At 46.1% G+C, this 17,250-nt stretch overlaps 1 protein-coding gene across 2 annotated transcripts in view; it reads left to right on the top strand.

Annotated features, from left to right (window-relative positions):
• ntrk3 (neurotrophic receptor tyrosine kinase 3) overlaps nt 1-17,250 on the top strand; it is a 999,514-nt gene that overhangs the window by 490,959 nt on the left and 491,305 nt on the right. For both annotated transcript variants that reach the window (XM_033050347.1, XM_033050348.1), the window contains exons 4-5: nt 6,232-6,300; nt 13,939-14,093. In XM_033050347.1, the coding sequence (XP_032906238.1) occupies nt 6,232-6,300; nt 13,939-14,093 (224 nt within the window). The remainder of the gene's footprint in view (nt 1-6,231; nt 6,301-13,938; nt 14,094-17,250) is intronic.

Here is a 17,250-nt window from a genome sequence, read left to right as displayed (position 1 = left end):
GACTCCCCAGCAACCACCCGCGAATATGTGGCGACTATATGGCGACTGTAAAGTCTCCTGCAGTCGTGTAAAAAGTCGCCACAGTGGGGCAGGCTCATTAAGCCTCTGTATATTCTCTCAGGAGGTAGAAGAGAGAAGGGGAATGGCCGGGGAGGCAGGGATCCTTGATGATACCTGATGCAACACACCCATGAAGGTAGACTGGATGGGATGAAGTGAGGAGCCTGCGATCTTCACCAATCTCTGCAGGTACAGGTGGACAAGAGCAGAGCAGTTGGCACACCAGGCTGAGATACATCCCATCAGTATACTTGCTCTCTGGCACATCGTTGAAGTTCGAGAGAATCTTCATCGACATGCCGAATCTCCTCAGCCATCTAAATATGTTGTAAATATGCTGTCAGAATGCTGATGCACTTTCTTGATCACTGCATCAGTGTGAAGGGACCTGGTTAGATGGCTGGAGATATGGATGCGCAAGAACTTGAATCCGTTGACGATCTCTATAACAGCTGTGTTGATGAGGACAGGGTAGGAACGCCCTCGCTTCCGGAGGTCAACATCACAAAGTCGTGTGGGTTTGTAGGTTAATGGGCCTCTGAAACTTGCCCGCAGTGTGTAAAGAGTGGATGAGAAAGTGTGATAACATAGAACTAGAAATCAGTGTTTACACTATGAAGGGAATTACCTGAAATTCGGGAAATTCCGGTTGTCTTCGGGTAATTTTTGGGAAATGAAATCCAGGCCCACTGCGCATGCACGGGGAGACGCCAAAGGGTCCAATCAGGCCCGCGGGATGATTTGCGGAGTATGTACCTGTATATTTAAGATCACCCACGCCTGTGCAGTTGGGGGAGGCTCGTCAGCCGCTTTACAATTCAAAATGGCGCCGACCACGCACGTGCACAGTGGGCCCGATTTACGCGCGTGTGCAGTTGGGGACGGCTTACCGGGCCAGGAAATACCATCAAATTCCAGGTAATTGGAATTATTTTTTGAGGTGTGGATGCACTGCTAAAGATAGACTCAAAATTCTGGAGTAACAATGGATCAGGCAGCATCTCTGGAGCGGAGATGACGTTTTGGGTCGAGACCCTTCGTCAAACATAGAACTAGTGTGAACAGGTTATCGATTAGCCGTGCGTCTGTTTCCATGCTGTATCTTTCAATCAATCAATTCAATCAACCAATAGGGCCAGCTAGTCCCTGGGTGACCATTGACTCAAGGCTGGGTCAATGCACGGGATTGCTTTGGGAATATATGTTCTGACAATTGTCCAATGTTGAAAAAAAGCTTCGGTAAAGCAAAGAGGCTTTTAATTCACTTTGAATGTAAGTGTTCTCTGCAATCTGATGTGTTTGTATGTAAGGGAGCCCGGTGCTGGCATCAATAACCAGTATGCGTTATTTATCAGCAACAGTGGAAACAAATGGATACAAGTATATAAAAGAAAAGTACAAACTATTGGTTTCTGATGAGACACTTGCTGTTCCTTGAGGTGTTCTCACTTGAACCTATTATGCAGCTTCAATCGCTTCTGATCCAGGGTTTGTGTGAAGTGAAGGTCCCTGAGCACTTTATCATCATTACAGATCTCTCTCAAAGCAATGGAAGAGCAGTAAAGACTGTAAACAGAGCAGGACAGAGAGCTAACACAAAATGCTAGAGTAACTCAGCGGGCAAGCGAGGCAGCATCTATGGAGAGAAGGAATGGGTGACGTTTCACGTCGGGACCCTTCCAGTCCACTCTGGCCTGGAGAATACTTGGGCCTGTCTGCAGAGAAAGGTGAAAGATCAGACAAGGGTCTCTTCAACTTAAAGGGGCTGTCCCACTTGGGTGACCTAATCCACGAGTTCTGGCGAGTTTGCCCTCGACTCATACTCGCAGCATGGTCGACACGAGGTCGTAGGAGGTCTTTGCAACTCTCCTTCATGCTCGAGAGTGGTCTTCACGTACTTGATGCCTCAGCTAGGTCACGGCGGTTTTTTTCAATATGATAAAAATGCCCGCGAGTAAAAAAAGGTCGCCATGGAAAAAATCTCAACTTTTTTTACTCATAGGTTTAGTTGTTGTAGGTCATAGTAGGTCGGCATGTTAGTCGTAGGTAATCGAGGGTAGTCGAAGGTAGTCGTAGATAGTCTTCATCATATTCGAAGGGAGGTCGAAGGGAGGTCGAAGGAGATCGAAGGAGATCTTCACTCTCCAGTGTCCACTATTCGGTGTCTAATTTTTCCAAAGTTAGTCGTAGCTGGTCTTCAACAGTCAAAGGAGGTCTTCAACATGTCATTTTTTCAAACTCTTCGAAACTCGCCAATTAGGTCGCCCAAGTGGGACAGCCCCTTAAGCTGAGCAATTGCAAAACCACTTAAAAAGTCTTCTCCTCAAATGTTGCTTGAGTTCAGCATATTTGTTAATATCCCCACTTTGTGGAGAACTAAAGCTGTGTTTAGGAAAAAACTGCAGATGCTGGTTTACACCGCAGATAGACACAAAACGCTGGAGTAACTCAGCCGGACAGGCCATTTAGAAGAGGGGTCTCGAGCCGAAACGTCACCCATTCTTAACTCCAGAGATGCTGCCTGTCACTCCAGCTTTTTGTGTCCATCTTCGGTGTAAACCAGCATCTGCTGTTGAGAGTGTCCGTCTGTAGGAAGGTGTCGACCAGAAACATCACAAGAGCTGTGTGGATGGGTTGGGGTCTAGTAGCCCTCGGACACCTCACTCACTGTGACTCGAGGAGTCAGGCTTCAGATCTGGTCATTCCAGTGGGCTGGCCATCTTCTGACTGCCTGTGCCGGGACATTCAGCTGCCCACCACTGTAAACACTGGCAACAGGCAGCACAGCCTCCCGCTGCACACTCTTCCCTTCTTTCAACCACTCCGCTAGCAGAGATGGTGTCTGTCTATCTGCACCTCACCAAAGAAGCCAAGTTAGAAAAGACAGACATAAAATGCTGGAGTAGCTCAGCGGGTCAGGCAGCATCTCTGGAGAAAAGGAATGGGTGACGTTTCGGGTCGAGACCTTCATCAGACTGACATGTTGGCAGTCATCGGGTCAGTCTGATGAAGGGTCTCGACCCGAAACTTCACCTATTCCTTTTCTCCTGAGATGCTGCCTGGCCCGTTGAGTTACTCCAGCATTTTGTGTCTATCTTCAGTGTAAACATCCTACACATAGTTAGAAAAGGTACTGCCTTAGGGCACAGTGGTAGAGTTGCTGCCATACAGCGCCACAGACCCAGGTTCGATCCTGACTATGGGTGCTGTCTGTATGGTGTTTGTATGTCCTCCCTGTGACCTGCGTGGGTTTTCTCCAGCTGATTTAGTTTCTTACCACACTCCAAAGACGCACAGATTTGTAGGTTGATTGCCATCTGTAAATTGTAAATTGTCCCTAGTGTGCAGTGCTAGTGTACGGTGGATCGCTGGTCAGCATGGACTTGGTGGGCCGAAGGGCCTGTTTCAATGCTACATCTCTAAAGTCTAAAGTTAATGTTGATAATTCTATTCACCAAACTGGCTTGTTCTTTGGTGTCAGGCTATATTTTAGGAATATTTTCACCAGGAGATACCTGTTCACCCACAATTAATAAAATTAAATTAAACAAAGGTCTCGCACCTTTGGACATAGCTGGGCATCTTCTGGGGATGGGATATAGAAACATAGAAACATAGAAAGTAGGTGCGAGAGTAGACCACCAGGTCCGTCGAGCCCGCACCGCCATTCGCTCATGGCTGAACACTAAACAGACACACTTACCCACAAACAGTAGACACAAGACACAGAACACAAGACACTACCCTCCCCTTTATACCGCTATCACCCCTCTCCACCCCAAGAACCGCGTGATCTCCTGGGGGAGGCAAAAAACCGGATAAAAACCCAGGTCCAATTCGGGAAAAAAATCCGGGAAATTCCTCTCCGACCCCAATCCAGGCGATCGACACTTGTCCAGGAGATCACTCAGGTCTTACTATACTAACCATACCTAGGTCCATATCCCTGCCCTCTCCCCGTAGCCCCTTATCCCCTTGGCAGCTAAAAAACCATCTATTTTAGACTTAAATATATTTAACGTTTCTGCTTCCACTGCTCCCTGGGGCAGTGAATTCCATAAATTAACCACCCTCTGGGTGAAGAAGTTCTTCCTCATCTCAGTTTTAAAAGAGCCCCCCCTTATTCTGCGACTATGTCCCCTAGTTCTAGTTTCCCCGATCATTGGGAACATCCTCGGTGCATCCACCCGATCAAGGCCCCTCACGATCTTATATGTTTCAATGAGATCGCCTCTCATTCTTCTAAACTCCAAAGAGTAGAGTTCCAGCCTACTTAACCTTTCCTCATATGTCAATCCCCTCATTGCAGGAATTAATCTTGTAAACCTCCGCTGCACTGCCTCCAGGGCTAGTACATCCTTTCTTAAATATGGACCCCAGAACTGTACACAGTATTCCAAATGTGGTCTCACTAATACTGTGTACAGCTGCAGCAAGACCTCCGTGTTTTTATACTCAATCCCCCTAGCAATAAAGGCCAAAACTCCATTGGCCTTCCTGATTGCTTGCTGCACCTGCATACTAACTTTTAGTGATTCATGTACTAATACCCCTAGATCCCTTTGCGTTGCATTACAACGCAGCTCCTCCTCATTTAGAAAATAACTTGCCCTATCATTTTTTTTCCCAAAGTGAATGACTTCACATTTATTAGTATTAAATTTCATCTGCCAAGTTGTTGCCCACTCACCTAGCTTATCTATATCCTTTTGCAGACTCTTCCTATCCTCCTCATCCCCTACTTTTCCTCCCATTTTTGTATCGTCCGCAAATTTTGATATATTACACTTGGTTCCCTCCTCCAAATCATTTATATAAATTGTGAACAACTGGGGTCCCAGCACCGACCCTTGCGGAACCCCGCTAGTTACCGGTTGCCATCCCGAGTATGAACCATTTATCCCCACTCTCTGCTTCCTATTTGTTAGCCAATCCTCTACCCATGCTAATATATTAACCCCAATCCCATAATTTTTTATTTTTAGCAATAGTCTCTTATGTGGCACCTTGTCAAAAGCCTTTTGGAAGTCCAAGTATACCACATCCACCGGTTCCCCTTTATCCACCCGGGTTGTTACTTCCTCAAAGAATTCGAGCAGATTCGTTAAACAGGACTTCCCCTTCACAAAACCATGCTGGTTCTGTCCGATGAAGTCATGTTTATCCAAGTGCCCCGTTAGTGTTTCTTTAATAATTGTCTCTAACATTTTACCCACCACCGATGTTAGACTAACCGGTCTATAGTTACCCGCCTTCTGTTTACTTCCTTTTTTAAATATAGGTGTTACATTGGCCATTTTCCAATCCACTGGGACCGTTCCTGCCTCCAGGGAGTTTTGGAAAATTATCACCAATGCATCCACAATCCCCACCGCTATCTCCCTCAAGACCCTTGGATGTAATCCATCAGGCCCAGGGGATTTATCCTCCTTCGGTCTCATTAATTTCCCTAATACCACCTCCTTGGTGATCTTAATAGTATTTAGCTCCTCCATTCCTACCGCCCCCTGTTTATCCAGCGTTGGAATATTTTTTGTGTCTTCTATGGTGAAGACTGATACAAAATACTCGTTTAATGCCTTTGCCATTTCCATGTTCCCCACCAACAACTCTCCAGTCTCACCCTCCAATGGACCAACGTTCACCTTAGCCACCCTTTTTCTTTTTATATAGCTATAAAAACTCTTACTATTAGTTTTTATGTTGTTCGCTAAATTCCTATATCTGCTAATAAAGAGGACAAAAGTATTCTAATCTAACTCCAATGAACGAGTTGAACAAAGCGAGGTTCTTCTGATTGTTAATGTGTTAATATTGTCAAAGTGTTAATATAATGACTGATGGCATATTCAGCTGATGCCTCTGAAAAGATGTGTAGGAAGGAACTGCAGATGCTGGTTTAAACCAAAGACACAAAAACTGTCAGTCTGAAGTCTGTCAGTCTGAAGTAGGGTCTCGACCTGAAACGTCACCCATTCCTTCTCTCCAGAGATGCTGCCTGTCCCGCTAAGTTACTCCAGCATTTTGTGTCTATCCTCTGAAAATATATTAGTTTCTAATATATATTATATCTAATATATCTAATATATATATATCTAATATATTAGTCCATCAAAGACAGTCGAATGAAAGTCACTAACAATGTTTTTTCCTTTGTTCTTGAATTTGCAGTAATCTCTCGGGCAATCGCCTCATCAGCTTGTCTTGGCAGCCATTCAGGACTCTTCGACTCTCGCAGTTGTAAGTAGAGTGTGTGTGTGTGTATGTATGCGTGTGTGTGTATGTGTATGTATGCGTGTGCGTGCGTTTGTGTGCATGTGCGTGTGTGTGCGTGTGTGTGACTAATTTTTCATAAGTTCATAAGTGATAGGAGCAGAATTAGGCCATTCGGCCCATCAAGTCTACTCTCAATCATGACTGATCTATCTCTCCCTCCCAACCCCATTCTCCTGCCTTCTCCCCATAACCCCTGACACGTGCTAATCATGAATATCTGCCTTAAAAATATCCACTGACTTGGCCTCCACAGCCTTCTGTGGCAATGATTTCCACAGATTCACCACCCTCTGACTGAAGAAATTCCTCCTCATCTCCTTCCCAAAGGAAAGTCCTTTAATTCTCAGCTAATGTTCTGATATTCTCTTCCTAACACCAATGCCAATTCCTGGTTATTTAATATTACAATCCAGTGATGTTTATCTGTTTATCTCACTCCCTTTAATATTCTTGAATGCTGAAACATTCCACAAAGCTGGTGCGTAAACTCCGTGAACCAGTTGGAAGTGAAAGTGTGGTGAACAGAATGGAGACAGATAAAACTGCAGTTGCTGGTTATGACCAAAGATTGAAACAAAGTGCTGGAGTAACTCGGCGGGTCAGGCAGCATCTCTGCTAAGAAAAATAATAGGCGACGGTCCTGACTCGAATCAAGACCCATTCTTTTCCTCCAGAGATGCTGCCTGATACGCTGAGTTGCTCCAGCACTTTGTGTCTATTATTGCGATAAACGCAGCAGGGTGTTCCCAGCGTGGACAGTGGTCATCACGGAGACAGGCAGATAGCACATACATCGGCCCTTTGGCCTGAGTCCACATTGACCATCAACCACCTATCCTACAACCACTAATCCTACAATAATCCCATTTTTATTCTCTCCACACTTTCATTGACTTTCCACAAATTCTACCACTCATCCGCACTCAAGGTGCAACTTACAGCAACCGATTAACTTTGCAAACTGCAGGTCTTTAGAACGTGAGAGGAACTTAACCAGCAGGAGGAAACTCTTGGGTCACAAGGACACACAGACAGCGTGAGATAGGATTGAACCCGCATCTCTGGCATTCTGAGGCTTGAACAGCTGTACCAGACTCATTGTGCCACCCTTCATCTCTGTCCTGACCTCACAACCTCGCTCTCTTGATTCTTGTTGCATTGCAATGCCCACTGCTCAGACGTTCCTCATTGAAATGGTCTCCACAAATTGCCACAGGCCCACCGTTGGAGGTGGACAGGACTGACAATTCTTACTTTGTCCTCCCAAGGTCCCCACAAACCCACATGACTTGTGTTGGCTGGCTGATATTACCCAACTCTCCTGCCCGGAACCATTCAGGCCAACGGGTCAACTTACAGGTAGCTTGATGGCACAGCTGGTAGAGATGCTGCCTCACAGCTCTAGTGACCTGGGTTCAATGCTGACCCAGGGTCCTGTCTGAGTGGAGTTTGTACGTTCAACCAGTGACCTGTGGGTTTCCTCTGGGTGCTCCAGTTTCCTCCCACATCCCTAAGACGTGCGGGTTTGTAGGTAAATTTGCCTTTGTAAATAGCCTGTAGTGTGTAGGGAGTGGATGAGAAAGTGGGATATCATAGAACAGGTTTGAACAAGTTAATGTTCATCAGTTATTCGGCCCATCTAGTCTACTCCACCATTCATTCATGGCTGATCAACCTTTCCCTCTCAACCCTATTCTCCTGCCTTCCCCCGTAACCTTTGACATTGTTCCTAATGAAGAACATGCCAATCACTGCTTTAAAAATACCCAATGACTTGGCCTCCACAGCCGTCTCTGGCAATGAATTACACAGATTCACCACCCTCTTCCTCCTCATCTTGATAAGGTCCCACACAGGAAATTAGTGGGCAAAATTAGAGCACATGGTATTTTGGGTAGAGTACTGACATGGATAGAAAACTGGTTGGCAGACACGAAACAAAGAGTAGGGATTAACAGGTCCCTTTCAGAATGTGAATGAAGATAAAGGTGAGGTTATTCACTTTGGTGGCAAAAACAGGAAGGCAGATTATTATCTGAACAGTGTCAAATTGGGAAAAGGGAATGTACAATGAGATCTGGATGTCCTTTTTTATCAGTCACTGAAAGTAAGCTAGTAGCATTTTGGCCATAACAAGAGACGTTGAGTATCGGAGCAAAGTTGCAGTTGTACAGGGCCCTGTTAAGACCACACCTGGAGTATTGTGTGCAGTTTTGGCCTCCAAATTTGAGGAAGGACATTCATGCTATTGAGGGTGTGCAGCGTAGGTTTAAGAGGTTAATTCCCAGGATGGTGGGACTGTCATATATTGATAGAATGGAGTGACTGGGCTTGTATATTCTGGAATTTAAAAGGATGAGAGGATATCTTACTGGAAGATTTTATTGAATAATTATAAGATTATTATGGGTTTGGACATGCTAGAGGCAGGAAACATGTTCCCAATGTTGGGGGAGTCCAGAACCAGGAGCCACAGTTTAAGAATAAGGGGTAGCCATTTAGAACAGAGATGAGGAAATATCTTTTCACACAGAGAGTTGTGAATCTGTGGAATTCTCTGCCTCAGAAGGCAGTGGAGGCCACTTCTCTGGATGCTTTAAAGAGAGAGTTAGATAGAGGTCTTAAAGATAGCAGAGTCAGGGGATATGGGTGAAGGCAGGAACGGGGTGCTGATTGTGAGTGATCAGCCATGATCACAGTAAATGGCGGTGCTGGCTCGAAAGGCCGAATGGCCTAATCCCAAACCTATAGTCTATTGTCTATCACCTTTCTAAAGGTAGTCCTTTTATTCTGAGGCTGTGCCCTCTGGTCCTTGACTCTCTCACTAGAAGATACACCCGCCCCACATTCACTCTACCCAGGCCTTTCATTATTCGGTAAGTTTCAATGAGGTCCGCCCTCATCCTTCTAAACTCCAGCAACTACAAACCCTGTGCCGTCAAACGCTCATCATATATTAATCTAATTATTTCAGGAATCATTCTCGTAAACCTATTCTGGGGCCTCTTCAATGCTAGCTCATCCTTCCTCAGATATGGGGCCCAACGCCGCTCACAATATTCTAAATGCAGTCTGTCCAGTGACTTATAAAGCCTTAGCATTACATTCCTGTTTTTATACTCTAGTCCTTTCGAATGAATGACAACATTGCATTTGCTTTCCTTACTACTGATTCAACCTGCAAATTAACCTTTTAGGAATGCTGCACCAGCACTCCCAAGTCCCTTTGCACATCTAATTTCAGAATCCCCTCCCCATTTTAATAATAGTCTATGCCTTTACTTCAACACCAAAGTGCATGACCGCACACTTTTCCACGCTGTATTCCATCTGCCACTTATTTTGCCCACTCTCCCTGTCCAAGTCCTTCTGCAGGGTCCCTGCTTTCTCTACACTACCTGCCCCTCCAGCAATCTCCGTACCATCCACAAACTTGGCCACAAAGCCATCAATTCCCGTATCCAATTTATCGATATGCAACGTGAAGAGGAGCGGCCCCAGCACTGAGCCCTGTGCAACACCACTAGTCACTGGCAGCCACCCAGATAAAGCCCTCTTTATTGCCACTCATAGCCTTATATCTATGCTAGTATCTTCCCTCTAATACCATGGGTTCTCATCTTGTTCAGCAGCCTTACGTGGTGCACCTTATCAAAGGCCTTCTATCAAAAGATCCAAGCAAACAACATCCACTCACTGTCTATCCTGTGATTGGCTTCCTGGTAGAATTGATGGCATGGACTCGATGGGCCAAAGTGCCTGTTTTCACGCTGTGTCTTTCAATCGATCAAACTTTCCCTTGACAGGGTCCCCAGGTCAACCTCTTGACCATTTGCACAACTACTGGTTTAGATATTGGTGTTGGCAAAGGTTGTGGAGGGTACGTTAATGACCCTGGGCTGATTCAAGAGCTGATTTGTGATGATGGTTTACTTCTCCTGACCTACATGAGTGTCAGTTCTGTAGGACTCCAGTGCTTTCAGTGCAAAATTGCATTCTTTACCTTTTTGAGCTCCCTCTGGTGCTTTGCTTGTATCTGGCGTTGAGATGTCATTGGGCTAAATCCGCCATTATACAAGCGGCTCAGTGGCGCAGCGGTAGAGTTGCTGCCATACAGCGCTTGCAGCGCCAGAGACCCGGGTTTGACCTTGCCGACGGGTGCTTCTGTGTGGAGTTTGTACGTTCTCCCCATGACCGCAAGGGTTTTCTCCAAGTTTCTTCCCACACTCCAAATACGTGCTGATTTGTAGGTTAATTGGCTTGGGTTTGTATACTTGGTATAAGTGTAAATTGTCCATAGTGTGTGTAGGCTTATGTTAATGTGCGGCGATCGCTGGTCGGCACAGACTCGGTGGGCTGAAGGGCCTGTTTCCGCAGTGTATCTCTAAACTAAACTAAACTAAACAGAACTGTGCCTGATTGGCCTGCACTAATCCAGCAAATCAGGCTCAATTCTGACCAATCACCATCTGTGTGGAGTTTGCATGTTCCACTTGGGACCATGTGGGCTTTCCCCAGGAGCTCCAGTTTCCTATCACCTCACAAATGTGTTGGTTGATTAATTAGTGTGTGTGTGTGTGTGTGTGTGTGTGTGTGTGTGTGTGTGTGTGTGTGTGTGTGTGTGTGTGTGTGTGTGTGTGTGTGTGTGTGTGTGTGTGTGTGTGTGTGTGTGTGTGTGTGTGTGTGTGTGTGTGTGTGTGTGTGTGTGTGTGTGTGTGTGTGTAGAGAGGGGAACCAGGGGACCAAGGGGGAGTTGCTGGGCCTGTGAGAGGTACACTTGTCTGGGAACGATGTGGGTGGAGGCAAATGATGAGAAAACAACATTCCTTGTTCACCATCCCAACTGGGGTGTTCTTCTAGAAATTCTTCTAGAATTAGAACAACAACGAACAGTGAAAGGCTTGGATGTGGAGAAGATGTTTCCACTCTGGGAGAGTCTAGGACCAGAGGGCACAGCCTTAGAATTAAAGGACATTCCGTTAGGAAGGAGATGAGGAGGAATTTCTTTAGTCAGAGGGTGGTGAATTTGTGGAATTCATTGCCACGGAAGGCTATGGAGGCCAAGTCAATGGATATTTTTAAGTCAAAGATAGATAGATTCTTGATTAGTTAGGGTGTAAGGGTTATGGGGAGAAGGCAGGAGAATGGGGTTAGGAGGAAGAGATAGATCAGCCATGATTGAATGGTGGAGTAGCCTAGATAGGCCAAATGGCCTAATTCTGATCCTATCACATATGGACTTATGGACATAGAACAGTAGAGCACAGAACAGGCCCTTCAGCCCACACTGTCTGTGTTGAAAATGATGCCAAGATCAACTCATCTCATTTGCCTGCACATGATCAATTTCCATCCGTCCCTCTGCACATCCATGTGCATCTAAAATCCTCTTAAACACCAATATTGTATCTGCCTCCACCACCACCCCTGGCAGCATGTTCCTGGCACTCAGCGTCATCTGTCTAAAAAAACATCCCGCAAATCTATGAGTATAGAAGTTGGGATGTAATGTTAAAATTGTACAAGGCATTGGTGAGGCCAATTCTGGAGTATGGGTACAATTTTGGTCGCCTAATTATAGGAAGGATGTCAACAAAATAGAGAGAGTACAGAGAAGATTTACTAGAATGTTGCCTGGGCTTCAGCAACTAAGTTACAGAGAAAGGTTGAACAAGTTAGGTCTTTATTCTTTGGAGCGCAGAAGGTTAAGGGGGGACTCGATAGAGGTTTTTAAAATTATGAGAGGGATAGACAGAGTTGACGTGGAAAAGCTTTTCCCACTGAGAGTAGGGAAGATTCAAACAAGGAGACATGACTTGAGAATTAAGGGACTGAAGTTTAGGGGTAACATGAGGGGGAACTTCTTTACTCAGAGAGTGGTAGCTGTGTGGAATGAGCTTCCAGTGAAGGTGGTGGAGGCAGGTTCGTTTTTATCATTTAAAAATAAATTGGATAGTTATATGGACGGGAAAGGAATGGAGGGTTATGGTCTGAGCGCATGTATATGGGACTAGGGGAGAATACGTGTTCGCCACAGACTAGAAGGGTCGAGATGGCCTGTTTCCGTGCTGTAATTGTTATATGGTTATATATATGGTTATAAATCTCCTTTAAAGTTTGCACCTTTCACCTTCGAGTTATGCTCTCCAGTCTTTGATATTTCCATCCAGGAAACAAAGGCTCTGAATGTCCACTCTATCTGTGCCTCTCATGATTTTATATACTTCTATCAGGTCTTCCTTCAAACGCCGACGTTGGAGAGAAAACGATGCAATTCTGTCCAACCTCTCCCTGTCTGTCCTGGGCCTCCTCCATTGTCAGAGTGAGGCCCAGCGCAAATTGGAGGAGCAGCACCTCATGTTCTGCTTGTGTAGTTTACACCCCAGCGGTAGGAACATTGACTTCTCTAACTTCAGGTGACTTTATGGGATAGCCTCTTTCTATGTGACAAAAATGTAAGTTCTTACGTGATAGGAGCAGAATGAGGCCATTCAACCTATTAATTTTATTCCACCATTCAATCATTGCTGATCTACCTTTCCCTCTCAGAGGCGGGAATCCCAGGGAGGGGGCAGGGGGGACATGTTCCACCCCCCTCCCCCTGTTTTGAGAGGTGGGGGACAATCCCCCACCCCCCCATTTTTTGTAATCCAGATTTTAAAACCCGGTGAAATCTCCGCTTTCCGCCAGACCCGTGGGGGTGGGACTGCTGATCGAGGGCGCCGATTGGACGAGAGAGACGTCGGTCAGCAGGCAATGGGGGCAGGACATGATGATTCAGCGTGATCATTGGAGGAGGGAGGTGTCGGTCAGAGGCGGAAGTAGGGAGAGTGGAACTGAAGATAGAGCGCGATGATTGGAGGAGGGAGACGTGCCAAAACATTCTCGGCCCAGACCTGTGCCTCATCCGCAGACAGGATCGATCCCGGCTCTCCAGCGCTGTCCCATCTCCACCCGAGTGTCACGCCCAGGGGTGGCGAGAGATGTTGGGAGTCAGATGGGAGCGCTGCCCCCAGGCCCACAGCCAGCGCTGAGGAGCAGCACTAAACCCACTCAACTCTGCCTGTCCCGCTAGGTTAACCTACAGCCCTGCCAGGACTAGCGGGAAATATGGCCCAGGTTTACAGCCAGCGCGGAGAAGCAGCGCTGGTGTCCTGTCAGTCCAGGCAGGGCTGTAGGTTAACCCGGTGAAACAGGCAGAGTTGAGCTGCATTTACCGCTGGTTTGAGCCACCGAAGCCTCACGCACGTGTGTGTGCGTGTGTGCGTGTGTTTGTGTGTGTGTGCGCGTGTGTGTGTGCGCCCAGCCGCCAAGAGATTGTGTCCCCCCTGTCCCCTCCATATTTTGATAGCGATTTCCGTGCCTGTTCCCTCTCAACCCCATTCTTCTGCCTTCCGCCGATAACCTCTGACACCTGTACTAATCAAGAATCTCTCAATCTCCGCCTTAAAAATATCCATTGACTTGGCCTTGAATGTGGAAGAATGTTATTCTTTCCTCTAATGCTCCTTCCAGACGCAGGGCAGACTGGGGTCAAGTGAATGTGATGGAGCAGGTATGGCGATGTGATCAATCTCTGACCAACGCTTGCTTCTCCTCCAGGGTTTTGGTGAGGAACTTGTTCAACTGCAGCTGTGACATCCGCTGGATCCAGCTGTGGCAGGATGCGGGTGAAGCACAGCTGGGGCATCAGCTGCTCTACTGCCGGACGGAGACGACTACCATCCTCCTCTCCCACATGAACGTCACGCAGTGCGGTGCGTATTCCTGAACGCAGAAACTAGACTCATTCCCAGCCACATTTATGCGTCGGCTTTAGCTTTGATTCAACAACAATGATTCCAGTTGCCAGCTGGTTAACCACGGACACTGACAGTTTAAGTGTATTTTAGTTTAGAGATAGAGCACAGAAGCAGGCCCTTCGGCCCACCGAGTCCACACCGACCAGCGATCCCCGCACACTAACACTGTCCTACACACACTATGGCCAATTTGACATTTATACCAAGCCAATTAACCTACAAACCTGTACGTCTTTGGAGTGTGGGCGGAAACTGGAGATCTCAGAGAAAACCCACGTGGTCACGGGTAGAATGTATAGACTGCGTACAGACAGTGCCCGTAGTCTGGATTGAACCCGGGTCTCTGGCGCTGTAAGGCAGCAACTCTACCGCTGCGCCACTGTGCCACCCTAATTTATTTCATTAACATTAACAGAAAGGTCTGCTTGTCGTTTGGCTAATAGACATGGGGCAGCTGCTGCCTCACAGGGCAGGGAGCTGACCTCGGGTGCTGTCTGTATGGAGTTTACATATTCTCCCTGTGACCGCATGGGCTTCCTCTGGGTGCTCCGGTTTCCTCCTACATACCCAGGACATGTGGGTTTGTAAGTTATTTGTCATCTATAAATTGCCCCTAGTGTGTCAGGACTGGATGAGTAAATGGGATAACACAGAACTAGTTTGAAACAAATTTATTCATGGATAACCCCTTGAGATGGACAGTCATCTCGGTTTCGAGGGGGTCCAACATAGAACATACAGCACAAGACATAACATACATAGAGGCTCTCATTGACCCACCTACCCACACACCAATCCCAAAACCCCTCCATCCCCACTTGTTATAGTTTATAACAATTGTTAATTGGCTTTACATATCCAATAATAATAATAGTTATGTGTTACAGCATAATGTTGATGCATAATACCATATACCACCTATCATACATCGTACGTTAATACATACTATCAACATTATTACATGATATATTATTTCATGATATTGTGACATAATACAATATAAGACCTTGTTACACTATGCAATACAATAATACATAAGTGTAATGGCCATGCATATACAATAGTTATGCCAAATGATCACACACAGAGCAAGCTAGATAAAGGAGCTCGAAGACTCCAATACTAGAAACAGATACATGGTTTTATAAGGAAGGGTAAAAGTGTATTTTTAAATAGACGAAATGAGCTAATAGTTCTTATGGTACTAGGCAGAGTGTTCAAATGGGTAATCGAGAGTCGGTGTGGATTTGGCGTGTCGAAGGGCTTGTTTCAATGCTGTCTTTTCATTCAGCCATTGAAACACAGAACAATACACACAGGAACAGGCCCTTTGCCCACACATGAAAGAATTAGATTCTTGACGGTATAATCCAAACTATTTGAAATGTTCCTATATTCATCACTGATGGACTGAGAATGGGGCAGAGCCCAAATGGGTCCCCACTCTCTTTATTTTAGCCTTGGGGGCTCAGCCATGGGCAGGGCTGGGTGGCTGCAACACCCATACAAAATGCTGACATTTTAACCAAGGAAAGACTCTTTAGTCAGAAGGTGGTGAATCTGTGGAATTCTTTGCCACAGAAGGCTGTGGAGGCTGTCAGTGGATATATTTAAGGCAGAGATTGACAGATTCTTGATTAGTACGGGGTGTCAGAGGTTATGGGGATGAAGGGGGTTAGGAGGGAGAGAGAGATCAGCCATGATTGAATGGCGGGGTAGACTTGATGGGCCGAATGGCCTGAATCTACTCCTATCACTTATGGTCTTATGACATGCCTTTGTATGGAGACTCTTGCAGTGATGTCTCTGATCAGTTTTAATCCGGTCCAGTGTAGAAGTGTAGGCACATGTATGAAACCTGTGGCTAGTTTGCAAACAACCAGCTGATCTGTTTTTAGAAGAAAGAACTGTGTGGCCCAGGAACAGATCCTTGGACTCACAATCTCTGTATCAAACATGATGCCATGATAAACTATTCCTCTGCCTGCACATCATCCACATCCCTCCAATCCCTGCATTTCCATGTGCCTATTTAAAAGCTGAAAGACCATTACTTTAACTGGCTCCACCACCACTAGGCACCCACCACCCTCTGTGTAAACAAACTAATCATCTATTTTAACGTCTGCTCCTCTTACCTTAAAGCTCTGCCCCCTGAGTGTTTGCCATTTCCTCCCTGGGAAAAAGGTTCTGACTGTCTACCCTATCTATGCTTCTCATCGTTTTATAGAGTCATAGTGATACAGTGTGGAAACAGGCCCTTCAGCCCAACTTGCCCACAATGGCCAACATGTCCCAGCTACACTAGTCCCTCCTGCCTGTGTTTGGTCCATATCCCTCCAAACTTGTACCTGTCCATGTACCTGTCTAACTGTTTCTTAAACATTGGGACAGTCCCAGCCTCAACTACCTCCTCTGGCAGCTTGTTCCATACACCCACCACACTTTGTGTGAAAAAGTTACCTCTCAGATTCCTATTAAATCTTTTCCCCTTCACCTTAAACCTATGTCCTCTGTCCCTCATCCTCCTGCGCTCCAAGTAATAGAGTCGTAGCCTGCTCATCCTCTCCCTGTAGCTTAGGCCCTCGAGTCCTGGCAACATCTTCTCTGCACCCTTTCCAGTTTGACAACATATTTCCTATAACATGGTGCCCAGAACTGAACACAATACTGTAAATGCGGCCTCACCAACATCTTATACTTCTGCAACATGACCTCCTAACTTCTATACGCTATACTTCTATATTTCTATCTCATCTCAACCTACGGTGTTCCACAGATTATCCCATCATTGCTCATAATCAGCAGTTACACGAATTATCACAAATGCATTTTAGTCACAAGGAAGTTTAACAGTCCCACCACAAAGATCATCGGATCCCCTGGGCTCCCGATCTTCTGACTGCCTCTCTGTCCTCCAGTGAGCAGTGTGTTAGCTGGCCCAGTGTTGGATCACTGGCCTGGTACATCGCAGTGCAGTGCAGTGTCAGGTCTGTGTAGGCTTTTCTATAATGCATTTAACTAGCTCTCTGAGAAGGTCACAGATCTCAGAAGGCCAAGGAGTTGAATCTAACAGATCCCTGCTGATAATTGGCCCAACTCCAAATTCCAA

This window comes from Amblyraja radiata, chromosome 34 (assembly GCF_010909765.2).
Source record: "Amblyraja radiata isolate CabotCenter1 chromosome 34, sAmbRad1.1.pri, whole genome shotgun sequence".
Taxonomy (NCBI): Eukaryota; Metazoa; Chordata; class Chondrichthyes; order Rajiformes; family Rajidae; genus Amblyraja; species Amblyraja radiata.
Note: the sequence above shows the minus strand (reverse complement) of the source record. Positions and strands in the feature narration are given on the sequence as shown.